General features: G+C 37.0%; 1 protein-coding gene and 2 long non-coding RNA genes across 6 annotated transcripts in view; 1 reads left to right on the forward strand and 2 right to left on the reverse strand.

Moving 5' to 3' along the window:
- LOC133516476 (uridine phosphorylase 1-like) lies at nt 1–26,398 on the reverse strand. Of its 3 annotated transcripts, none has more exons than XM_061849447.1 (7): nt 26,178–26,398; nt 25,084–25,204; nt 22,596–22,751; nt 19,342–19,527; nt 18,592–18,727; nt 3,022–3,215; nt 1–1,059 (listed from the first exon to the last, which is right to left on the reverse strand). In XM_061849447.1, exons 1-7 carry the CDS (start codon nt 26,276–26,278, stop codon nt 964–966), a joined length of 990 nt encoding a protein of 329 aa, XP_061705431.1. In that variant the 5' UTR covers nt 26,279–26,398; the 3' UTR covers nt 1–963. The 3 variants fall into 3 exon arrangements, with proteins under 3 accessions (XP_061705431.1, XP_061705433.1, XP_061705432.1); XM_061849449.1 differs by lacking the exon at nt 26,178–26,398 and adding an exon at nt 25,830–25,857; XM_061849448.1 differs by lacking the exon at nt 19,342–19,527.
- Nucleotides 1–26,650, forward strand: part of LOC133516485 (uncharacterized) — a 469,629-nt gene that overhangs the window by 396,938 nt on the left and 46,041 nt on the right. The gene's annotated exons all lie outside the window — the stretch shown is intronic.
- Nucleotides 6,983–17,417, reverse strand: LOC133516484 (uncharacterized). Its single transcript, XR_009799234.1, has 2 exons — nt 16,298–17,417; nt 6,983–10,928 (listed from the first exon to the last, which is right to left on the reverse strand). It is a non-coding gene; the product is annotated as an uncharacterized LOC133516484 (long non-coding RNA).

The raw sequence follows: 26,650 nt of genomic DNA on the forward strand, positions 1-26,650 counted from the left end.
TTCAAAGAAACACAAGTTTATTCTGTAGTATAAATCGGTATAAATCTTCCCATTCCTCATATCCTCCGGTATAATTTTTTTTTAACCTTAACTGTGACAGATTTTGACATTATCATGTGTGAAGAGATAGATATGTGAACTTTTGGAAGTTTCCATCACTGGTCAGAGATAGACATTCCGTCTACCAGAGTCCCCTAGCCTGATCCCCTAGGGGATCCATCAGGTGAACTCATGGAAATGTCATTACGTTCTGACGAATGTCTAAGACCGTTTTATGATTTGTAAGTGCTTTTGCTGCTTAACTTATGCGGTGGTAAACAATAGGTACATAAGGTACTTAATGCAGCATTCTGGCCAACCTAAACACCAATGAAGCCAGGCCAATCCCATCCCATCCCAGACCCTCTAGAATGACTTGCGTTCTCGCGCGCGACTCCATGACTCCATACATCTAGCGCGGCTTTAATTATGGAGTCGCGCGCCAGAATGTACGTCGTGCTAGAAGAGATACTGTTGATGCAACTGTGTTATGATGTCGCCAGAGTCATAATGTAAGTATACTAAGTCATAAGTCATAACTAATTTATTTGCGTAAGATAGGGTATACACAGGATGTTAGCTAGATTTATATTAATAGTTATCTGGGGCCTTAGTTGCCTAGTTAAGTATAAAGAATACCTATTTTATTTAATAATACTTGAATCTGTTACCTTTTTCGTACTCAGACATCTTTAGATAAATACAAAAACATATTTTAAGAGATAATTAGTTATTTTATTTATTATTTATAGTTCAGCCCTACGGCTAAGATGATCAGCTCTTTATCATTTCTCACCATGCCTGTCACGTTCTAACAAGTATGTAAGCGCGAAAGTGACGGGTATACTGACAAGTAATAAAAATGGAGCCATGCTGCCACCGCGGGATTACATTTTTATATCAATTTTTAAGTCTTAACAATAACTAAGCCCGGCGGTTGCAGCAGCTGGCGATGAAACTCCCCACCAGGGCTATAGGACGGCTCTGCCACTCCAGCATTGTGGCTTTGCTTGATGTCACCTGTACAATGAAAGACAAATTTGTTAAAGGAAATACATATAGGAGGCCCATATTTGGCAAATTTAATTATCGTACTTAAACATCTTTTACAAAATGTCATTTGAAAATTACAATCATAATTACTATAACAAAACATCAGAGACAGACCAAGATAAGTTGGCAGCGATTTTGACAGCCTAGGTGTTATTTTAAACGTTAAATTTATATGAAATTATGACGTTTACTTAACACTTCCACATGCTGGGCTATCAAAATCGCTGCGACCTTAGTTTGGTCTAACTCTATACATAAACGCAAACATTTGTTAAAATTATTACCCAGATGTAGGTACTTTATGAACGCAAAGAACCCTTAAAGGCGTCGTAAGAAGCCGTGCCCATGGCGCCGAGAACGCTTATAGCTAAGTGCTGTAGCGACTGTAGCGTACAGTCAGCGTCAAATACTTTGTAGCAACCAAAGTGGCCAAATAGTTCGGTACACCATATATTTAGTATGGTGTACCGAACTATTTGGCCACTTTGACTGGTACAAAGTATTTGAAGCTGACTGTACATCACATTGTCAAAGTAACCTTCCATGTCGTAGTGATTATATGCTCTTTGGTTTCCAGTACGGTTTATTTATGCCAGAGATATTGGCGTGTGCATGACGTTCTTGGGTTTGACAGATGGCGTTCAAAGGATTTAATAAATGTCATAGAATTTTTGGGCCAGCCCGTAAATAAACAAACTACATAATTCTAAAAGAATTCACTCCTAGTGTTAAAGGATTCAATGCACAAACTTGTCCAGGATGATCCATACTTATTGCATCAATATTTATTACCTTTACAAAGTTGATATTGGTTAATACCAATAAGCTATACCTTTTTCACCCGACCAACTCTTCACGGTCTCTATTTGTTACTCTTTTTATGAAGGTACACACACATTACTAATTTATATCCCTCATCAAAAACCCACCCAGATAGCCCGTGACATGTTTTTAGGGTTCCGTAGCCAAATGGCAAAAAACGGAACCCTTATAGATTCGTCATGTCCTCATATCCGTCTGTCTGTCCGATTATGTCACAGCCACTTTTTTCCGAAACTATAAGAGCTATACTGTTCAAACTTGGTAAGTAGATGTATTCTATGAACCGCATTAAGATGTTTACACAAAAATAGAAAAAAAAACAATAAATTTTGGGGGTTCCCCATGCTTAGTACTGAAACTCAAAAAATCATTTTTCATCAAACCCATACGTGTATCTATCTGTAGGGTATCTATGTGTAGGGGTATCTATGGATAGGTCTTTAAAAATGATATTGAGGTTTCTAATATAATTTTTTTCTAAACTGAATAGTTTGCGCTAGAGACACTTCCAAAGTGGTAAAATGTGTGGCCCCCCCCCCCCCCGTAACTACTAAAAACAGAATGAAAAATCTAAAAAAAATATATGATATACATTGCCATGCAAACTTCCACCGAAAATTGGTTTGAACGAGATCTAGTAAGAAGTTTTTTTTAATACGTCATAAAATTTAAAAAAAAAAAATTTTTCATCTAACCCATACGTGTGGGGTATATGGATAGATCTTCAAAATGATATTTATGTTTCTAATATAATTTTTTTCTAAACTGAATAGTTTGCGCGAGAGACACTTCCAAAGTGAAAAAATGTGCCCCCCCCCCCCCCACCTGTAACTACTAAAATAACAGAATGAAAAATCTAAAAAAAATATATGATATACATTACCATGCAAACTTCCACCAAAAATTGGTTTGAACCAGATCTAGTTAGTAGTTTTTTTACACGTCATAAATGGTACGGAACCCTTCATGGGCGAGTCCGACTCGCACTTGGCCGCTTTTTTAATCATCAATCTTCCTAACAACCCATTTTGACTATCACGCCATCTATAAGCAAACTGAGATAACAGCGCTTTGATATCAGTGCCCTCTCTCGTCAACGCTACTAACCTGGTCGCCCTGTAGTCGGTCTAGAATGGTGACACATACGTCAGCTGCTCGCACGCCTGCCTCCCTGGTATACGCGGCGAAGGCTGTGGCCTCCATTTCTATATTCTTCACACCTAGGTCTAAGAGGGTGCGTAGGAAGGACACTTTGTCCGCTTCTGTATGGTCGCAGAATGGTCCGTCAAGTCGAGCTTGACCTAGAAAATGAAGGACAGAATTATTAGTAGACCTTGGATTTTTCAGTCTCAGCCAGATGCACAATTTAGAGTCCACAGTAAAAACAAAAACAATAAAATGAATTATTACTGGAGGTGTGAATATTAGTTATTTTGTTTTACAAGGGGGCAAAGTTGTTGTTTAACCACTCATGCTAATATTGATACCCGAGTAAGTGAAAGAATCCAAAATGGAACCGTAGCGAGTTGAGCGTTGCGAGGGTTTCAAGGCACGAGAGTTAAACAAACTTTGCCTCCGAGTGAAACACAAAAATTTTCACCACACTAACGCGAGGAAACTACGAACTATGAAATACCAAATAAATCAAATCCAAATTAAAGTAATAAAAAATATAATTAATAATCACCACTTAAAAGTAAATTTTTACTAGGTACATACGGAAGAAACTTAAAAGGAGAATGGGCAATTTGTCCCATGGATGTATACTGTTGAGACATATCTCGTTTGAAAGGGTTTACTCTTAGCATTATTTTATTGTATGACACCAACTTTGGATAACTTGCAGGGACTGAGCAATTTAAAAAAAAGAGTGGCCAATATAAACGGTTGTTTTACAAAGTACTTGTTATGTAGCCGGTTGTTAGGTGTTTTGTATGAAAGAATATGAGAAATTCTAGATTTCTGTTTACCACTACTTACGTTTAAGTACGTACAGGGCTGGAATTAGTTGATAAAACATATGCTTGAATTAAAAATACTGCTATTAAACACTGAAACTTGCTTGTATACTCAAGCCATATATATCATTTAAAAGACATTTTTATAAGGTATTTTAATATATATATACTTGCACTCAAATGCTTGCAGGGGCGGTAATAAAACTAGTTTTTTCGTTAATTAAGTGTGGTAAATGCCGCTTTGTTTGTTCTACCTGGCACTAGATGGAGCCTTGGTAGCCGTTTGGGTAATTTTTACTAGTGGTATATACAATTGAGTTTTATCCTATTTGTAAGGTCTTCAATTAAGCATTAATTACTTATATGACACCAAAGACCGAAAGTGTCCAGGGAAGATGATATTAATAATTTTGATCATGCGCTGCGGCGTAAACTGGAACTAAAAAATGTCATTCATATAGAGTTACTTTTGTAACCATTTACATCACTTTGCATGCCTGAAATATAATGAAAAAGTAATTTATATATTTATATATATTATTTAAAATTATTACCGCTTAATAAATGGCACTAAACTACTTAATTATGATTTTTCAAATCCTCTCTAGTACTGACATCTTGCGTGCAATAGGAGAACCGAATGAGCGGCAAATGCTGGATCCGTATAGTCGCTTATAAACGCTTAAAAATGTCACCGAAGAATAAGTTTGTTTAATTCGGAACTTTGACAATAAAACGAGTTGTTACCTTGAACGAGTAAGTGTCGTCTATTTATCTCTCTTGAAAAAGCATTATATTTTTTAAATTTCGCGTTATGTCCCGCTAGAAACGTTATATAAACTTATTATTAAACATGAAATAAGATTCCTAAGCAATAAGTAGGTAAGTAAATGTATTTATGGAGTACCATAATTAGCAGCAAGAAAATAAATCTAAGTTTATATGTTACGATAAAATAAATCGTGAAAAGGTACTATGTACTAGGGAATGCTAACCGGTTAACCGGTTAACCGGTTACCCGGTAATTTGACCAATATTACAGTCGGTAAAATACCGGTAATTTCCAGCCGTAACCGGGAATTTACCGAACGTTGTATAGGCAAATAAAAATGTAAAAACCTGTTGAATTAGCCCATCTATGTCTTCGTACTTACAAAAAAAAAACAAATACTACGGTTTACGATTACGAAGAGACACTTAAAATACTTACTTTTCTGCATCTTATGATCTCGTCGGAGTAGGAACTATTTAGGAAGCAATGTTTTGTGACAAATGAGTGGTCGCTAATCCCTCGCCCTTTCCCTTCTCGCCACCCCTACCCGACCCGCCTTACTATGTTCAGTGTCCTTTGTTTTAGTCTGTAGTGTCCGACAAGTGTAGAATGCGAAAGAACATTTTCTACCGCTGGTTACTTGTGTTCAAGATATCGTTCACGAATGTCTAAGCAACGTTCTAATTAATCGCCTAGATATTTAACAAACGCAATTATTTTATATATAATTAACAGAATGATCTGATGATGATATGTTCCTGATTCCAACTCCTATCTTAAGAGCCCGGTAACGATTTTAGATCAAAATTTTTAAATTGATAGATTTAGTCGTTGGAATTGTACACCTTTTGTTACGTAATACTAAATAACAAGTATTGGTTTCTATTAGCACGTTTTTTCATCTTGCCTTTTAATAATGAGGTCGCAAGCGTGCGTCCCCGGTAATAGGTGACGAGAAGGGATATTTTTTTAAAATTCATATAAATTATGGTAGTAAATTATACAAAATGATGTAAAAGAACAGTTTCAGCAAATGTTGTAGATTGTTTAAGTATCAAAATTACGTTGAAATTAAGTAAATTTTCAGAGAAATTGTCACTTGTTTTGAAGTAATTTCTGGAGAAAATTGATTTCGTCTAACTTTCATTTACACTACTTCGAATTTATAGTAACAAAAATGTAGTTTATTAAAGTTGAAGTACAGGATATGTGTAATACAAAATTACCATTTTTAGCAGTCCAAACTTAACGAAATTTACAAATAAGATCGACAAAATCACTGCTTTTCGCGCGTTTACCTAAACGTCCATCAGAAAAAAACATTACTAATTAAGTGAGTCCGTTTTAAAAAAAAAATTATTATAATGAAAGATAACAAGACGTGCTAAAAGAAACCAGTACTTGTCATTTTTAATAGTTAACAAAAGGTGTACAATTTCATGCGCTTAATCTATCAATTTGACATTTTTGCGACTAAAATCGATAACGGCCTCTTAAAGTGCAATTTTAAAGTAACTAGTGTCAAAATGATATGAAACTAATCTTGCTGTTAAATTTTTTTTTCTTACTTTACTACATTTTAATGAATGTTGATTACGGTTTTAGTTACTTTAATAACAATATTATACTGATAGATGTGTAAATGCAAACTTGTATGACATTTAAATGACGACTGTCACTCTTTAGTTATAATTTTTGTTACCCTTTGATTACTGCGATTTTTAAAGAATTAAAAAAGTTTAATGTTGCTTATTTAATGTACAAGTTCATTTCGCTTTGAAATGATACATGTTTGTCTTTTTATTTAATATGATTAGTAAATATATCTTGTTTAATGTTTATGGTTTATTTTCATTATTTTGTTTTGTCGATGTTTCTATAACGTGCTGTTGATTACTTTTAAAGGTTACTGACGAAAATAATGCAAAACCAATGTTATTTATTTCATAAACGTATAACCGGTAATTTACCGGTTAACCGGTTAGTGGGACCTCGCGTCGGTAAATTACCGGTAATGAAAAACGCCCGGTTATTGCATTCCCTACTATGTACATACTTGTTTTGTCTCTCTGCAGGAAAATTGTGTAAACGTGAAACATTTGAGATTGCGCCGCGGTTCAAAGCAACGTTCCCTTCGTTTGCCATATGAAGCAGGATTAAATTGTGTAGTTTTAAGTTCTCATGTAAGTGAATTGTCAAATTCTTAGTGAGAATAAAGAATCTTAAACCTAAAATTAACGCAGTGAATACATTACAAGCATCAGCGACTCTTAACTGTTTGCCAAGCTAAGATAGTAGCTGTATTTCGTTCCATTATATATACGTATGAAATAAAAACTTTTGAATACATTTAACACCTTTATTTCATATAAATTGAAAAATAACTGACGGCATACATTTTCTAGTGAATAGGTGCATCCAGATCCAGATAAGAGAATGCATGGTTATTGCGCCAATCTCGGACCATTTGCGATTGGTTTGCTAAGGGCACCGCTAGCTGGTGCGGATGCACAGAGCACTTATACATACCTTATTAAATAAAAACTTTTGAATACATTTAACATCTTTATTTCATATAAATTGAAAAATAAGTGACGGCATAGATTTTCTTCACGGTCGCACAAATATTATCAGGACGAGTCGACAAGTTACTTTAAAGCAAGCATTGGTGAATAGGTGCATCCAGATCCAGATAAGGTAATGCATGGTTATTGCGCCAATCTCGGACCATTTGCGATTAGTTTGCTAGCTGGAGCGGGTTAACGAAAAACAGTAACTGGCGACGCTAACTGGCGCGGACGCGTGCAACGAATTTTACCTACAAAGGCACCCGCGCGCGTGCACCCGCTCCGTGCACTCGCGCCAGCTAGCAAACGCCCTTAACCTTTTAAACGCCAAGAATACCTTAAGGCGTCTTAACTAGCTATGCTCAAAGCGTCATAAATACATTATAGCTGATATAGCCGCTGTCAGAGTAACCTTCACACTTTCAAGTAAGGTTTAGGGCATAGGGCGTCCGCAACGTCGCGCGTGTGCATGGAGCGGGCGTGCGGCTTACAGTATCAGCAACGCTAACTGGCGCGGACGCGTGCGACTGATTTTACTTACAAAGGCACCTGCGCGTGTTTGCCCGCTCCGTGCATTAGCGCCAGCTAGCAAACGCCCTTAACCTTTTGAACGTCAAGAACACCTAAAGGCGCCGTCACTAGACATGATTTAAGGGCCATGAACACATTAATGATTATAGCTGTTATAATCGCTGTCAAAGTCCCTAATGTAATACTCATGCACTTTCAAGCTCACTTGCGCCCGTGACCTTGGCGTGTGAGTAACGTTTTTGTTTATGGCGTTCAAATGGTAAAGTATCAATGTCGTAATGCGTCGCTAGCGCGTTATTTTCGAATCGCACCCGTGCTCCCGTGTTGGACTGCACACGCGGTGTACACTTCTTGTTATTGTAACCGTTTGTGCGCTTAGATAACACAAGTACACATACACAACTCGCAATATGCTCGCGTGCTCTTGTTTATATGTAAAGTACGTCTTCTAGGGCCGCGGATTGGACCCACGCGACCGGCGGGGCGGTGAGCGGCATACATTGGTCGCAATGCAAGCTGTAAAGCTAGTGCAGTGCATGAGGGACGCGCGGCTTTCTCTCACCACATCTTTAGGTGTTCTTGCCGTTCAAAAGGCTAAAAGCACCTAATGAGGTGGCTTTACATTAGCTAGATGCCGGCCCACACGCCGATCCGGTGTGCAGGCTAAGGAAATCGCTATGTAGGCCAATTCGAAAGTGCAACTGACATTAAACCAATTTTAGAATAATATTGGAATGATACCAGTTAGCTGTCATTCGTGCGTTCATTTCGCACTTATACGCATGTATTTGTGCGAGCGAGACGCCCGCAATTAACTGATATGATTCCAATATTACTCTAATATCGGTGTGCACGCCCCTTTTTATTCATAAGCAAGGTAAGATTGAACCACTATAGAAGGCAGCGAAGAGGCCGGCAATGGAACTGGTAGCGTTTGATGGAGACAATTTTCTGTCAAATGCAAGTTCAAATTGGCCTGACTGTCTCACTCGCACACCGGAGTAGCGTTTCATATAAGCGTACTTTGTTATATCCAATCGACCCGCTCTATTCAGTAGGTTTCATTATCTCGATCCATCAGTTAAGTAACAATCTCTTCAATCTGGTGGATCGAGATGGTGGATCCTACTGGACAGATGGAACCTATGGATAGGAAAACGTTATGCTCAACAACTTGGTAGCAGAAGCGATGTGATTTTTTAAAATCGCGACTGTGTCATTGACATAATATATCTGAGGACGGGCCTTACGGGCAATAAGAATGGGGCCAGTACAGCGGTGTTACGCACACGAGTTTGAGCCAATCGTGCAGTCTAACGCCACAAGTACCACAACGTGATTGGTTGATGAGTTCGCATTACGCACGCGATTGATCGCATCTAGTTGCGTTAGACAGCACGATTGGCTCGAATTTGTGAATGACACAACTGAACTAGCACTATCGTTATTGCCCCTAAGGTCGGTCCTTAGATATATGGTAAGCGTCAGGATGGCGGTGGACCTCAGCGAATTTCAAAGAAATATTTATAAACATATTGTACCTTCTGTGTACCTCAGTGTACCTTTAATAGAAACCAGTGTACCTTTCCCCAAAACGAGATATTTTACAAAACGGTCCACCCGCCAACCTGACGTCAGGATGGCGGGTGGACCTATGAAATCTTGCATTATACCGCACTAAAAGTATGCAGTTATATTGTGCATGAGCTTAGCCTAGCTTGTTTTGGGGAGAGGTACACCGGTTTCTATTTCTATTTACAGAGGTACACTGAAGGTACAGTCACCATCATATATATCGGAGCGGCCAAGGTACCCACGAATATCTGAACATGCCTCTACTGTCAAGAGGTTAGAGTGCGTGTTTAGAGATCTTTGAGCACCTCGGCCACTCCGATATATCTGATGGCGACTGTACCATATAACTGCATACTTTTAGTGCGGTATAATGCAAGATTTCATAGGTCCAACCGCAATCCAGACGTCAGAATGGCGGGTGGACTTTTTCTTAAATATCTCGTTTTGGGTTAGGTACACAGAAGGTACAGTATGTTTATAAATACTTACTGCTATGGCGCAGCGACCCGAAGTGGATCTTGGCCTCCGACACCAAAGACCGCCATGCTTCTCTGTCCAAAACCGTTTCCATCTAGTCGACGGCGCCGAGTTCGCTAAGGTCTTTTTGCATTTCGTCTCTCCAGCGGGACCTACCTAGGACGTCTAGATGGTCTTCGGCCATTTGGAACTTCAGAGTACGCCCTCCAGGCTGCACGATCCTCACCCATCTGGACTACGTGCCCGAGTCATCGGAGTCTGGCAGCGCGAAAAATCCTAGGACTCACACGTGGAGAGGATGGAACCTGGAGACTCCACAGGAATCAGGAGATTGAAGATCTGGTGTCCGAGCCGAACGTCATTGGATGTTTATAAATATTTCTTTGAAATTCGCTGAGGTCCACCCGCCATCTAGATGCCAGATGTCAATGCCGAGTGCGACCGCCCTTAAAGCGGTGTATTATCTCTAGTCTCTCCAATATGTTCTCCTGGTGGGTCCACGGGGTTTATTTTAAGTGTTATCATAAACAGTGTTCACCAGCGGGTCTACGGGTACCTAATTATTTTTACCATGGGCCGACCATGAACACGATTCTATTTTTAAAACGTAACCCGCGTAGCTACTTCAGTCTTAGGCGGTATATACTCTACACCACGTTCACAAAAGATTGATATTTTAGGTAAAAACTCACATTTCGCTATATATGTCCATAGTAAATACTAATTCAAAAACTGTACGGTAGGGCCTAAAATCTTCTGTGATAGTAATGTAGAAATAAATACTGTTGACAGGCGGTCAACGGTATTTAGTACAATAATTACACTGAAACAATTCGTATAGAATACAGAACCTATGAATAATATATATCTAGAGAATCTAACTTTAATGCAATAATATAATTGAACAAAAGATATACATTAGTACGAGTAGTACGATCAACCTATATGTCTATTTTTAATAGTCTTAATGTTCGTGTATCGGTTCTGTATTCTATGGCCATTAATTATGCTTTATTTTTCAACTTTCTTTGACTACACACAAGTACACATTATATTTGCTTTTTTCTTGAACTTTATCTTGCCCATGTTCGATTCTTCTTATGTCGATGCATCCTCATTATTTCCGTATGGTTTCTGAAAATACAATAACAGTTTTTGTATTGTTTTCTAATACCTATGTTTGAAGTCGGTTTCCTATTTTTAAGAGAAGTATTTTTTTTTCATGTAAGTACCTTTTTTTTCAAGTGGGGTAAATTAGAGCAGATGGGATACCTATCGACAATTATGTCAATAAACAGTTTTACGTTCCATCAAGAATTGAGAGGTTGCCTCAATTCCTCATGGAACCCATGATGTAAGCTAGACCTTTACACAAATATTCCTTAAACCTCGTTAAGCAAGTAGCTTCTTTACAAACATAACAAAGAAGACAAATCGTCTAGCGTGAAATACGCATCGTTAAAGAGTTCTTTTCTGGTCCTGATCAGAGGTTCCACTTCTTCAAATAGCACTTTTTTGAATGGCAATGCCTGGTCTGTTGATGAAACTAAAAAACGCCTATAAGATTTGGCGAGTTCCCTTAATTCCTCGTGGTTTTGTCAAAAATAGGACCATCTTGGAACTATACACCCACTTTCAAACGATAACTAATTTTCAACATTGGTTCAGAAATGACGAAGATCTTACTTAACATATATACAAAAAAAAAGTTTTTGAAGTCGGTTAAAAAGTAGTATCTTTACAATACTTCCTTTTACTAAGAAGGGATAACTACTACAATTTGCTTACTAAGTAAGTACTTACTTACTATTAGTATCAGATTGGAGTCGACTCGAGAGTCGATAAAATGGGCGTCGCTATCCTTTCCAGGTCGGGGGGATTTCACCGCATGAAAAAGAGACACATATAGTGAGTTCTTACTGTTCTACCAAACTACATATATAAAGTAGTCGTACTTTTTGAGTCAAATTAATTTAATTCTAAAGGTGCGACGTAATGGCCTGAAGCCCGCTCTTAGCATACCTAGTTATACTATTTGATGGATATTGGTGTCAATTTATAATACGTTTAATTATTCATTGTCTTTACCTAATTATCTTTACCTTTTGCCGACCGGTTTGGCCTAGTGGGTAGTGACCCTGCCTATGAAGCCGATGGTCCCGAGTTTGAATCGCGTAAGGGCATTTCTTTGTGTGATGAATACAGATATTTGTTCCTAAGGCTTGCGTGTTTTTTATGTATATACGTAAATATATATTTATCTAAATAAGTATGTTTAACGTCGCCTAGTACCCATAGTACAAGCTTTGATTAGTTTGGGGCCAATCTGTGTAAGATTGTCCCTACATATTTATTTATTTATTACCTAACGTAACCTACATTAGGTAATGAAAGCATTTTATTTTTGTAAGGGTAACAGTTTTGTTGGGATATAAAATGGTTAATGATAAAAACTAATACTTTTACCAGCATTTTCAGTTTATATTCATGTATTCGAAACCTATACATTTATGACATTAACTTTTGCAAGACGATAAGATTTTTTATTCACAATAACTTGTCCGTATTCGAACTGTCTGGCTACCCGGCTAGCCGTGGCTGTGTACCCGGATTTTATACTCTGAAACTGGAACTAGTGACAGATAAGAGTCGATTGATGTTTTTTTAAAGATACTTATACTTAAATAGAATTACTTACCTATGTTTAATTAAAAGAAACTACTTATACATAATAATCCTTACAGTTTTAACCTATTTAACCTACCTACCTACCTACTTTTAATAGTAGCAGTTCGGTCCACTTCGTAGAAATACCTGTTCTAAGAATAATGAAAAAGAAAGAAGAGTAATAAAAATAAAGAATCTGGAAGTCGTTGAGGTGTTCCGTTCTTCATCAGCAATTCTACTTCAACAAATGTCACTTTATTGAGTAAAAATGCTTGTAATATTGATGAAAATCCTAAAATGACTATATGTATGCCTATCCTATACAATATGAGAAGCTCCTTCAGTTTCTCGTAGAACCTATCATCAGAACTGGACCTTGACACAAATGTTCCTTAAAAGCCTTACATGCTATAAACGAAATAAAATAAAAAAAACGCCTAAGGTAAAATACTTGTCGTTGAAGAGTTCCATTTCAGCAGTATCAGCATAGTTTCAGTAATATCAGCAGTTTCACTTCATCAAATATCACTTGTTCAAATAAAAAAAACTTGATATGTTGACGAAAATCCTCAATTCCTCCTAATTGTGAATTCAAATCGATTTAAAATCCTCAATTCCTCATTGAATCCATCATCAGAACTGGACCTTGACACAAATGTTTCCTAAGAACCTAGCTTGCTACAAACTTAACAAAGAATAAGAATCGCGCGCGTTGAAGAGTTCCGTTCTGGTCAATATCACTAACTTGTTTAAATAAAAATGCTTGATATGTTGACGAGAATCCAAACATTACTGTATGTATTGTATGCCTATAAGATTTGAGGAATTTCTTCGATTTCTCATGGAACCCATCCTCAGAACTAGACCTTATGACACAAATGTCTTCAAGAACTTTACTTGCTACAAAATAAACAAATAAAACATATCGCGCGCGAATTGGCGAGTTCCATTTTGGCCAGCATCAGCTGTTGCATTTCGTCAAATGTCACATTTTAATAAAAATGCTTGATATGTAAATAAAAATCCAGAAATTATAAGATGTCAGGAATTCCCTCGATTATTTATGAAACCCATCATCAGAACTGAACATTGATATAAATACACCTTAAGAACGTTACTCGCTACAAGCTTAATAAAGAATACAAAACGCGTGCGTTGAAAAGTTCCGTTCTGGACAACATCAGCAGTTCCACTTGATCAAATATAACTTTTTTTAAATAAAACACCTAGAGATATTGATGAAAAAAAAAAACTATATGTATTTATATAAGGTTTGAGGTGTCCATCATCAGACCTAGACACTAGACACTGGTGTCTAGTACAGATATTTCTTAAGAACCTTACTTTCTACAAACTTAAAAGTTCCGAGGAATTGTTCGGATTAATCTCTGCCGCCTCTTTCCGTCACCGCTTTACGCTACATCATTTATATCTTCACCACTTAGATGGTTGGCAATCCTCAACTGTGCATTTCTCTAGAAACTTCCTGCCTCATACAGCTAAACTATGAAATGATCTGTCGCATGCGGTATTTCCGGCCCAATACGATCTTTAAAACTTTAAGGAAAGAGCGTATTCCTATCTTAAATGCCGGCACCGCACTTACAATCCCTATGGTGTAACAGATGTCCATGGCCAGCGGTAATTGCTTACCATCAGTTGATTCGTCTGCTAGTTTGCCTCTTATATCACAACAAACAAAAAAAGAATAAAATCTCACGCGTTGAAGAGTTCCGTTTTAGTCAACATCACTAGTTCCACTTCATCAAATGCCACTAATGTGAATAAAAAAAGCTAAAGATATTGATGAAAATCCAAAATTACTATATACCTATAAAAATTGAGGAGAATGAGGAGTTCCGTCGCTTTCTCATGAAACTCATAATTAGAACTGTACTTCGACAAAAATGTTTCTTGAGAACCTTACTCGCTACAAACTTAACAACGAAGAAAAATTGCGCGCGTTGGAGTTCCGTTTTGGTCAACATCAGTAGTTCCACATCATCAAGTGTCACTTTTGTGAATAAAACTTGATAATATGTTGATGAAAATCCAATAAGTACTATATATATACCTATAACATTTAAGAAATTCCCTCGATTCTTCATGGGACCCATCATCAGACCTTTACCTTGACACGAATGTTCCTAAAAACCTTAGTACTTAAAACTTACTTGCTACAAACTTAACTAATAAAATAAATCGCGCGCGAGTTGGCGAGTTCCATTCTGGTCAACATCAGCTGTTACACTTAGTCAAATGACAATTTTTTAATAAAAATGCTTGATATGTAAATAAAATCCCAGAAATTATTACATGTATGCCTATAAGATTTTAGGAATTCCCTCGATTCTTCATGAAACCCATCATCAGAACTGTACTTTGACAAAAATGTTTCTTAAGAACCTTACTTGGTACAAACTTAACGAAGAAAAATTGCACGCGTTGGAGTTCCGTTCTGGTCAACATCAGTAGTTCCACATCATCAAATGTCACTTTTGTGAATAAAAGTTGATAATATGTTGATGAAAATCCAATAAGTACTACATATATGCCTATAGCATTTAAGAAATTCCCTCGATTCTTCATGGGACCCATCATCAGACCTTTACCTTGACACAAATGTTCCTAAAAACCTTAATACTTAAAACTTACTTGCTACAAACTTAACTAATAAAACAAATCGCGCGCGAGTTGGCGAGTTCCATTCTGGTCAACATCAGCTGTTAGTTTTAGTCAAATGACACTTTTTTAATAATAATGCTTGATATGTGAATAAAATCCCAGAAATTATTACATGTATGCCTTAAAGATTTTAGGAATTCCCTCGATTCTTCATGAACCCCATCATCAGAACTGGACATTGATGTATTAAGTACACCTTAAGAACCTTACTCACTACAAGCTTTATAAAGAATACAAAACGTGTGCGTTGAAAAGTTCCGTTCTGGAACACATCAGCAGTTCCACTTGATTAAATGTAGCTTTTTTTTAATAAAACGCCCAAAGTTATTGATGTAAATCCAAAAAAACTATATGTATTTCTATAAGGTTTGAGGTATCTATCAGACCTGGATCTAGACACAGATGTTTCTTAACAACCTTACTTTCTACAAACTTATCAGGACAAATCTATTACGGCGAGTGTTCCATCGAATTGCTCGGATTAATCCTTGCCGCCTCTTTTCTTCATCGCTCTACGCTACAACATTTTTATTTTCACCACTTAGATGGTTGGCAGTCCTCAACTGTGCATTTCTCTAGAAACTTCCTGCCTCATACAGCTAAACTATGAAATGATCTGTCGCCTGCGGTATTTCCGGACCAATACGACATTTAAAACTTTAAGAAAACAGCGTATTCAAATCTTAAAGGCCAGCACCGAACTTACAACCTCTATGGTTTAGCAGGTGTCCATGGGCGGCGGTAATCGCTTACCATCAGGTGTGACGTCTGCTCGTTTGCCTCTTATATCATAAAAAAAAACAAAGAAGAAAAATCTCGCGCGTTCAATAGTTCCGTTTTGGTCAACATCAGTAGTTCCACTTCATTAAATGCCACTAGTGGGAATGAAAAAGCTTAAGGTATTGATGAAAATCCAAAATGACTATATGCCTATAAGATTTGAGGTGTTCCCTCGCTTCCTCATGGAACCCATCGTCAGACCTTTACCTTGACACAAAGGTTCCTAAAAACCTTGGTACTTGAAACTTACTCGCTACAAACTTAACAAAGAAGACAAATCACGCGCGTGGAAGAGTTCCGTTTCTGATCAACATCAGCAGTTCCACTTCACCAAATGTACTTACTTACCACCCATTTATTTGAAACAGTACCTAGGTACTCCATTTTGATGCCGCCAGCTTGAAACTTCAATGGCCTCAGTGTCCGATGAACAACTTAAAAATGCTGAAAGTAATAACAATTATAATAAGTTGGGGAGTAGCGACCTTACACACCCGAGTGCTCCTGGGGAGTTCTGTTACCGGACATACAATAATAATAACAATAAATAAATATTATAGGGACATTCTTACACAAATTGACTGAGTCCCACGGCAAGCCGAGAAGGCTTGTTTTGTGGGTACTCATACAACGACATAATAATATATAATATACAAATACTTAAATACATAGAAAACATCCATGACTCAGGAACAAATATCTGTGCACATCACACAAATAAATGCTCTTACCGGGATTCAAACCCAGGATCATCGACTTACTAGGCCAAACCGGTCGTGAAAAAAAGAGCAAAAAAAAAGAAAAATATGTCAAAAGAAAATGCGATTTGGAAACGTTATTCGCCACTTAATATATTATTATATCTGGTTCACAGCATTTATTTGGTGCTGATATAATGTCTGCAATATTACCCGAGTACATTAAAATATGAATAAATTATCATAAATTCAGAAGATGGTCCCAATAACAGTTCATTTTTACATGGAAAAATGGCTTTAATGTAAAATGTTTGTCAGACATATTTTTGGAAGTATAGTACAATCATTAACTTAGAAATATAGGTAACATTTCACGAATAAAAATACGGTAACACATATTTTTAATTATTTTTTTAACTTATCCTACGCAAAATAGAATTGGAGAAACTGACATAGGGACTATCATTCGACACGACACGTATAGTAAAGTATGAATCCGCTCTAAGTCCCCTTACATAGACAGTGGGAAGTAAAATAATTCTTGTTCTGAAAACAATAAAATGTAAAATGATTAGGTAGGACAATCCAAACTTCTAAGGTCGCGTAGATCAGAAGTAGATATGAATTTGTTCGACAATACGATAGGAAACTTTTCAGCATTTACATTGGCGCATTTTTTTCTGGAATACTATCTAAATTGCACTTTGTATATATGCTATATTTTTTATATAATTTGGAGCCTTTATTTTCCATGGAGTCGAACGCTATATAGCAGCTATACGAGAAAAATAATACTTTTATCTTACCTACCCCATGAATAGTGAAGATCATCAAGGAGCATACTCTCTGAGATCAATGGAATGGAGTGCCTTTCGATTGGAGAAAATTATAGCGTATTAGAAATATACTATTTTGTAATTACAATGTTGAATATTTTAAATTGCGTGTTTTGACAATTATTGTTGACAATATTACATTCAGAGTCATCTTGACATAACTTTAGAAACCCATAAACTAGTCTATACTTTTTAAAATGATGGAGTAAGACTGACGAGATTACCGCTATGTATAAATGTTTTACGTCAAGTAGAATTTTGCTTTAGAGCGACATCTGGCGTTGAGTAGAAAAGTTAAGGCGTAATTAACTACAATTAGTTAACTCATTAAATGGTTTTATTTTGGTCCCTGCAACGATTTGACCCCAGTTATATTATACGAAAAATAGCTTATAAAAATACTTTTCACATGATATACATGGCATTTGTATACACTCTTATTTCGCTGTGTATCAAGTAATTTTTAGAATTACGATTTTTTAAAACTGTACATTGTGTCCCTTTAAATACTTTATCATTGGTGTTGATACAAAAAACATAAAGCATTTTTTATATTCTTTCGAATAAAATACGCTAAAACTTTTTATATCCCGCGTATAAGGAAATATAACTGCTTATATGCGCAACTTTTTTTTTTATATAGCTCGGTCCCTGCAAGTGGTCCAAGGTTGGTGCCATACATTAAAATAATACTACGATTAAGAGCTTTAAAACGACATATGTCTCAACAGTATACATCCATGGGACACTCCCCATACAAAAGTGCCCATTGTCCTTTGCATCTGATTACTTTGCCGCATATATGGATAAGTGAAGGAAGCGAAAGAGGTATGTCAGGATCGTAGCAAGTGGAAATCCGTGGTCTCTGCCTACCCCTTCGGGAAATAGGCGTGATTATATGTATGTATGTATGGATAAAATGCAACTTTCTCATTACTTTTTCAACAATCAAGAGAGCCTTTGCCAGTTAGTGTGGTGAAAAAGTATTTGGAATGTACATAGTAGATACACATAGTAGATACACATAATACACATAGTAGATACACATAATACACATAGTAGATACACATAATAGGGACAGAGCAACGTGTTTTTTTTTTAATTAATAATGTGCGCTAGCATATTTCTCACCTCGATAGAAATCATCGGCGGCCATGGTGCCTCCAATATAGGTGGTGTAGCCCTCATTCGTAGCCACTGACTGCACCTCCCGGCACAGCCGCTCGTCGAAGAATGAGGGCAGTTTACGCACCTTGCCCAGCACAGGCTGAAGCAAAGATTCAATCAGCTTTATTAGGTGCAGATCTGGTGAGAGCTCCGCATCGCTAGCGAGCCTTATGCGAAATTATCGTGCTTTTGCACACCGTGCAACGTAATTCACGCAAACATTAAGAGAGCCTTTCGCGAGCAGTTTCATTCACAGCTTGTTCACCTGATCTGAACTCAGATATGTAGGTGCTGGTCTATAATTATAGATAAACAGCTTGCCTTTGAATGATACTTCGTTTTATTTTCCAAGATTTTACTCATGCTTTAATGGTGACCGATCAAACCTGATCCCTCCCTTACGCAAATTGTGCCTAAACCCATTAAGTCCCATCAGAAGTATCACACCCTGCAGACACGTCTAGCCCACTGCTTCTATCCGGAAACATAGAATCAGAGTAAAACGCTCAAAATACTGTTATTTTTCTCGTCATGAACATGAACTCCAGGAAATATTTAAAGTGCGTAAACAACATAGGGTGCTCTACACAGCCCCTAGTTCGGACAAAAACACACTGTTTTATCTTTTGTACTTCCCTTCAAAGTCCACGAGAACTCCACCACTAATCCCTCTATCCCTATCCAGGAACGACACGGGGTAAGCAATACACTCACAATATTGTAACTTTTCTCCAACGTCCCATTCAGGCCCCACGAAGACACAACCACCGACCCTGGGGGCACTCCAAGACCCCCACTGGTCCCTATCCTGAAGAACACTGGGTCCTTCGCGCGCGCGTAGTGGAGCAATTTGAACATCTCCTGAAGGAGGATGCTTAAAGATGGTATTCCGATCCCGTGCTGGAAAAAGATAGCAGTATATTAACACAGTTTATGACGGTGAACTGGAAAATGGAATTATAAATAGTAACAGAATCCATGAATGAGATATCCAGAGCTGGTTACCTGGGGGCCTAGCCAAGATGACATTCATATTGTGTGCATTTGTATTTTAAACATGACACATAGTTTTTTTTTGTAATATTTTATCTTTTTTTTGAGATTTTAACAACAATTCCAAATCAATGTTAAGTTGGTTTATTATTTGGTGTATTGGTTCAATTGTTTGAAATATTTTTCTTTGCACATGCCGATCCTTATTGGGAAACACAATTCATTTTATTATTTTTAATTTATAATATAATGTTTGACGATCATGGTGAGAAGATAAACATACTTTTGATGAATGAAATCTCGTTTCAATCGTTTTTTGTCAAGTTCTTAAATTCGTGCCGTTCTGCTTTCGTCACCCATTCTTCATTTGTCACTTACGTGGGTCGTTTATTGCTTATTCCGCCTCATTTCGGTATTCATCAAGAACTTGTCAAAAACCGAATAGGACCAATAACGAGCCGGAATAAGAAATAGACAAACAACAAAGTTTACCAAAGATGATATGGACGACCCACGAAAGTGACGAATGAAGAATGGGTGACGAAAGCACAACGGGACGAATTTAAGAACTAAACAAAAACGATTGAGACGAGCCAAGACGATACCAAATTTATAGTGTAATTTTCATCGTGATATAAATAAATCTAAATCTTAGTATATCGACAAACACCAAACGAGTAGAAAAAAAGTATCGTAATGACAGATGCTATGCCCCCTATAGGCTGACAGGCTGGGAACCTAAGTTCGCAATAAGTTTTTGGCATAAATTTAATTTTTTGTACCAGCTTTTATCGCTGTACTTTTTTTTCCACAGGCAACTAATACTCATTGAGACAATTCTAAAAACCCCAAACACAATTAGGTTGCGTTGTTTTCTCACACAGTTCCTATGGCTACCTCCTGTCTCCATCATCAGATCAGCTTGATGGTACCATAATATTGCATTGTCACCCGACTTACCTATGTATGCAAATTTTCAGCTTCATCGGAAACCGGGAAGTGGGTCAAATTTAACTTGCAAGATTTGTCCCATACATACTAATAGGGCGTGTTAAATAAAAGCTTGTAATTATATTATCATAGAAATGTAATCATTCATACTCGTAGATTTAGGATTCATTGAAAATTATAAACCTATGATGGTATAATTTAACAAATTCGACGTATATATATGATCATAATTGTAGGATTACTGTCAGATAGGATCCCTTATTTATGATCATTTCTATTATAGTCTAATTGCGGCCTAAAACAAAAAAATATTACGGACGACACAGAATAACACAGGACATGACAGATAAATAAGGTCTAAGAATAAACGCGCCTCGAAAAATCAAGAAAATTTTATGCTTGAATGTATGGCGATACGGAGCGAGCGAGCGTAGGGGGCAGCACAGGAGACGTCAGAATTTTGGCGCGAGGTGTAAATGTGAAGTTTAGCCGATTTCGGCTCGGGTTTGGAGTGTGAGGACCCAAAATTGAGCAAACACATGTTTCAAATTGGAAAGACACAAGATGCGACATGCAGGTTCTGTCGGGAGTCCGATTAGACTGCAATGCACATTCTCTGTTCCTGTGGACCACTAATGTCTAAAAGAAGTACCTACTTAGGGCGGCATGTATTGCAACCCTATGAGGTATAAAACATTACGGCCCAAAGAATCTGCAATTTCCTGGATTCCACGGGCATTAGTAATGAAATTTAAAGGGCCGTCACAATGGATCACTGCTTGGTTGACGTGGCACTCAAAGGCAACACCCCAATAATAATAATGAAATGTAAAGTTTATGCTTCCAATGTAAGTCACAAGGTGGCAGAACCTGCTATGTACAAGAAAATGTACGAGCATGGTAGAGCTTGTTTATGTTTCCGATTCAGGCCACAAGCTGCCCGGTCTCTATTTAACTTTGGCATATGTATACTCGAGTAGATGGCGACACCGTTTGATATTTAGCACATATACTTAGTCTGTGCGGAAAGAGAAGAGTCGTGAAATGTATGGGATCCAATACATTCGACGACTCTTCTCTTTCCGCACAGACTCCTTCCTTCCGCATTAGTGAAAGAACATGGGTCAAATAGTCTTAATCCTGTGTCGAAAAATAGCAGTAAATTTAGTTGACTACATAATTTTTAAGAAAAAAAAACCGACTTCAATGAAGGAGACCGGTGAAAGAAAGATTATTGTTGATTTTGGATTTCATACAATGAAATTAAAAAAATTGTCTTGAAAACCTAATTTGCCTAACAAACATAACGAAGACGACAATACGCCAAGCGGGAACTATGTGTCGTTGAAGAGTTCCATTCTGATCAGCATCAGCAGTTCTACTTCATCAAATGTAACTTTTTTAAATGTAAATGCTTGACTTGTTTAAAATACAAAAATCACTATATGTATGCCTTTCACAATTGAAGAGTTCCCTCAATTCCTCATGGATCCCATCATCAGAACTGAGGTTTGACAAAATCGGGACCAATCTGTATGTATATAAATTCAATCAAAAAATTAATTTTCTAAATCGGTTCAGAAATGAAGTTATGAAGTAAGAAACATTTAAAAAAAACGTACTCGTACAACCGAATTGAGCACCTCCTCCTTTTGAAATCTTGAAGTCGGTTAAAAATTTACTTTGACAATACGCCTTTACACTAAATTATGGAAGGTAGAGGCAAGGAACAGAATCTCCTTAGGCAGAACTGTTGCAAAAGTTTCCAGATGTCAGCTATAAATAATAGTTCCAAATCTCTCCAGAGTAGCGCTAGAGTAGTTAAGAACCTAGGCGTTATTGACGGAGTGAAGTGCACTGTTTATGATTAGTTTTTTTTCTCAAGTATTTTAGGTATTGTAGGTATGTTTTTTGTCGGACACTTTTTAGTATATGGAGATTCTGTTCCTTGCCTCTACCTTCCATATACTAAATTCTCTTTGGTTTGACATACGCACAACATACAGATAAGTTACAACACTTACGCTGACAGATATGACAGGCCCCACTTTGTACATGGCGTACCGGTGCGCGTGTTTGGTCAGGTTCTCCAGCTTGCCTGTGTCAGGCAGACCAAGTGCCTGTCTCACGTGGGCAGCGAACTCACGCATGCGATGCTTGGTGCCGCCCATGCAGACAAACTGAAACACATTATGATGATTAAGATTTATTAAGATAACTATTAGAGGGCCTACCGCGAACCACGTTCGACGTGTTGCCTCCCTATCACACTTAAGCACGAATTTACATGTGCGACAGAAAGGCAACACGTCGAACGTGGTTCGCGGTAAGCCCTCTGCTCATGTCAACGTCAATAATATTTTATACAATCGTGATATAATAGAGAGCTTTTCAGTCGAGTACCGTGTTTAGGCAACGAAGCATGCTGAGTTGCCTAAGTGTGGTACGAGATTGAAAAGCTCTCTATTATATCACTATTGTATTCAATACTTTTCTACGAGTCATCAAAAATATGTTTTGTACTATAAAACCTAAATGAGTAATGAAAATTGGTAAGTATCTAAGTAGACAAAAAGACATAAACGCGCGAGCCCCCGCCCGCCCGTAGCGCGTTCTATAAGAGCGCGGCGGCACGTGATAGGTCAATTTTTTTCATAGTTGACTACAGCGTTTTGTAAGAAATTTCACAGTTGAGTGGGAGCCCATAAGATAGAAGTACTAGTGCTCGACGCTGCACTAGTACTCGACATGGGCACTTTATGTCAAAGTGACAAGGATTAAGTTCGAATACAGAACAATCTTTGTTGTTCAAATGTAACTTATATTTCCATGAAATAAAGTGCCCATGTCGGTGACTAGTGCAGCATCGAGCACTAGTACTTCTACCTTACATGAAAAGTACGCAATTATAGTTTGGTATACGATCTTAATTCAACCATTACAGTCGACTAGTCGAAAAAAACTTATTTTGTATGTACTACATGTACCTAATGTCAAATCAACATTGAATCAAGATAATTTTAATTCGATCACTCTTAGTTCGTTCTTTTTATAAGTTTGTTCTGTACCCCTAGTGTAAATATTTTCGACAGCGAAACGTGACGTTACGCGTTTGCGTTAAGTGTCATTTTGTATGAGATTTTTGACTTTCCAAAACGTCCCGCTTGGCGCGCTGTTCAAAAACCCATACAAAATGAGACTTAACGCAAACGCGTACGTCACGTTTCGAAATCGAATTTATTTACACTAGGGGTACTGTTATCATATGAAATAGTAATCTTAAGAGCCCCTGTATTACCAACTTACTCCATCGAGGACCGACTCTTCACTTAGAAACCTTATCTTATCATAACTGTCATTCGATCTATTAGTCCTAGGACAAATACTTACGAGATAAACCTCTTCAATGACATACATATACAAGATGTTTATTTAGTCACCTGCAATAATTTACAGAGTGAAATCGCGAAAAAAAATTGGCTGTTTCATACCATATGTTTTGGCTGTCTGACCTTCAAATTTTCTATGGGAGGATATTTTTTTTTCGGGATATCGGGGTTGGTCTCATAGTAAAAGTTGCTCAGTATGACCTACATATGCAGCCCGTAAATTATTGCAGGTGTGGTGACTAAATAAACACCCTGTATAGTGATAACATTTGTACCTAAAATGTATGTTTTTCTTATTCTGAAGGTCATCATATTAACGTGTATTTTTAGATTTTTATAAATTACGAATTAGTCAAAGTAATACGTATACATACAGGCTAAAAGTACTACACCACTAACGAATAAAATAGTACGTATTATATGAATACTGTCAATAGGGTTGTTTCAATTTTTTTGAAACGGTTGTATTACGTTCTATATTAACTAAAAGTTGCCCTAAAATTCAACTTTTATACTAAAAACGGCTTTTAATATGTTAAATTAACAAAATATATTTTAACAGATGCTTTCGCACCCAAAACGCTCTTTGAAAATTGTGTGACGTCACCAATATTTACAAAAATATGGTCATTACAGGTCTCCTAAAAGTAGTTTAACATGTTCTTATAATCCAAAAGAATTTATTGGGATACAATTCTGCCCTAAGATTTGTAGATGGAAACAACCCTATTGTCTTAAAGCCAGTAAAACATTGCAGTTTACACTAAAAAGCAACGGAGCCCTCCCGCCAAAATAGGAAATCGAAAATTCGTTATCTGCCTCTCTATCACTTGCATTTTCAAGCGATAGAGAGGCAAATAAACGTACGAAGTAGTTCACGGAAGGTCCCCGATTTTTATGCGGCAGACTGTAATGATAATTACATATATCTAAAATTATATTAAAGAATCGATTCTTCTCTGATTTAATCGATTTGACACCTCGTGAATATGTAACAGCGGAGGTAAATAAATAATAAAAGCGGACAATATTGATACAATGTCTAATGGCGGACACGTCAGCGAAAGCCAGGTGGTATGACGTAATACTCCAGGCGTAGTGCTGTATACAGCTGTATACTAACCTTGACGTCTCCGAACATGGCGGGCACGTCGGCGCTGGTGTCCAGGCCCAGGTGGTAGATGAAGTCACGCTCCAGGTGTCGCAGGTGCGGATTGCGCAAACTTAGTGTGCCGTCACGGTTCCTGTTACAGTCATAGTTATGTTATTTAAGTGGAGTTAATAGAAATTACAAATAACTAATGAAAATAAGTATTATGGATTTGACATTGAGGTATGACATATTATGCAGGTATTTTAATTATATTATGTAATTAGTAATGTATGGGTATTGTTATCCGAAATAGAATGAATTATTTATTTATTTATTTATAACATAACATTTTTACAAAGGATGTTTTCACAGAAATATTAACAATGCGCATAAATGTTATTTTAATTTAAACGCTGAAGGAAGGCTGAGGCTTACCTCGCCCAGCGCATTGGCGTTGCCATTCAGCGCGGCAACTGGACGGCACAGACCTGGGGCCAGTTTTTTATTTGTAGGCTTTTACTTTTTAGGTACTTTTCGTTTAGTTTCATTCATAGCTTAATTTGTTTCTGTTAGTTTTTATTTATTTATTTTTAGGCCTAAATTTCAGCTAAATTTAATTATAATTGTATTTTTTGTGAAATAAAACAGTTTCTTTACTAAAAGTATATATAAAAGATTGAAGTATATAAAACTTAAGTGTGATAAAATAGGTATATTGGGATACTACCACATGACTACAAGGGCACAAGGGCTCGCCGTCTTAGGCAGTGTCTTACCTGAGCGAATATCTCGCGAGCGCGAGGCGCGGGTAAATTAGAAACATATTCCTATGTGGGGGGGGGGGGGGGTCACTTAACTCCGGATCTTACAGTACATGTTTTTTTATTGTAATGAAATAAATTCCCAACAAGCGTCGCAAAAAATCTAAAATAAATCTACCGCTTTTGAGTAACATTATGTATTTTGACTAAGTACACGAATTGCAACAAAACACATAAGTGGTTAAACCAATTTTGATAAATTTTTATTGTAGTTCTGCAGTCACAATTATATTTTCTTCTTTTTAAAATATTTCTATACACTAAGTACCTAAGTATTATAGTAAAAATATTATTCGGGCTTACTTCGGACATGGATAGCCAATCTTGCGTTCATCCCACGCGAGACTACAGTTGGAGTAGTGGTCCTTGGAACTGTCCAAGAGATGGTCACAATTGCACTGCATATTTACTACAACAGTTTTTTTTTTAATTTATAGGTCCTCGATCACAGTAAATATAGAGTACGCAACACTAGTTTTTTTTTAAATATTCTGATAATACACAACTGCTCTAGTCAACATTCATGTGAGAACTAATACAATTACAATACAAACGTTTGTTTATACATTTTACATATAAACGTTATAATCTTTGATCCAAACAATAGGGTTGCCTATGATAATATTATTGTAAGACTTCTAAGTATTGACATTGAGGATACTTCAACAAAAAAGGTCTTTAAACATTTATGATGTAATTACCTAATTCATGTAATTTATTAATTTATTGCCAAGACTCATTTTGGGTCATCGCGCCAACCTTGCAGGTGTTGTAGT

Source organism: Cydia pomonella, chromosome 3 (assembly GCF_033807575.1).
Source record: "Cydia pomonella isolate Wapato2018A chromosome 3, ilCydPomo1, whole genome shotgun sequence".
Taxonomy (NCBI): Eukaryota; Metazoa; Arthropoda; class Insecta; order Lepidoptera; family Tortricidae; genus Cydia; species Cydia pomonella.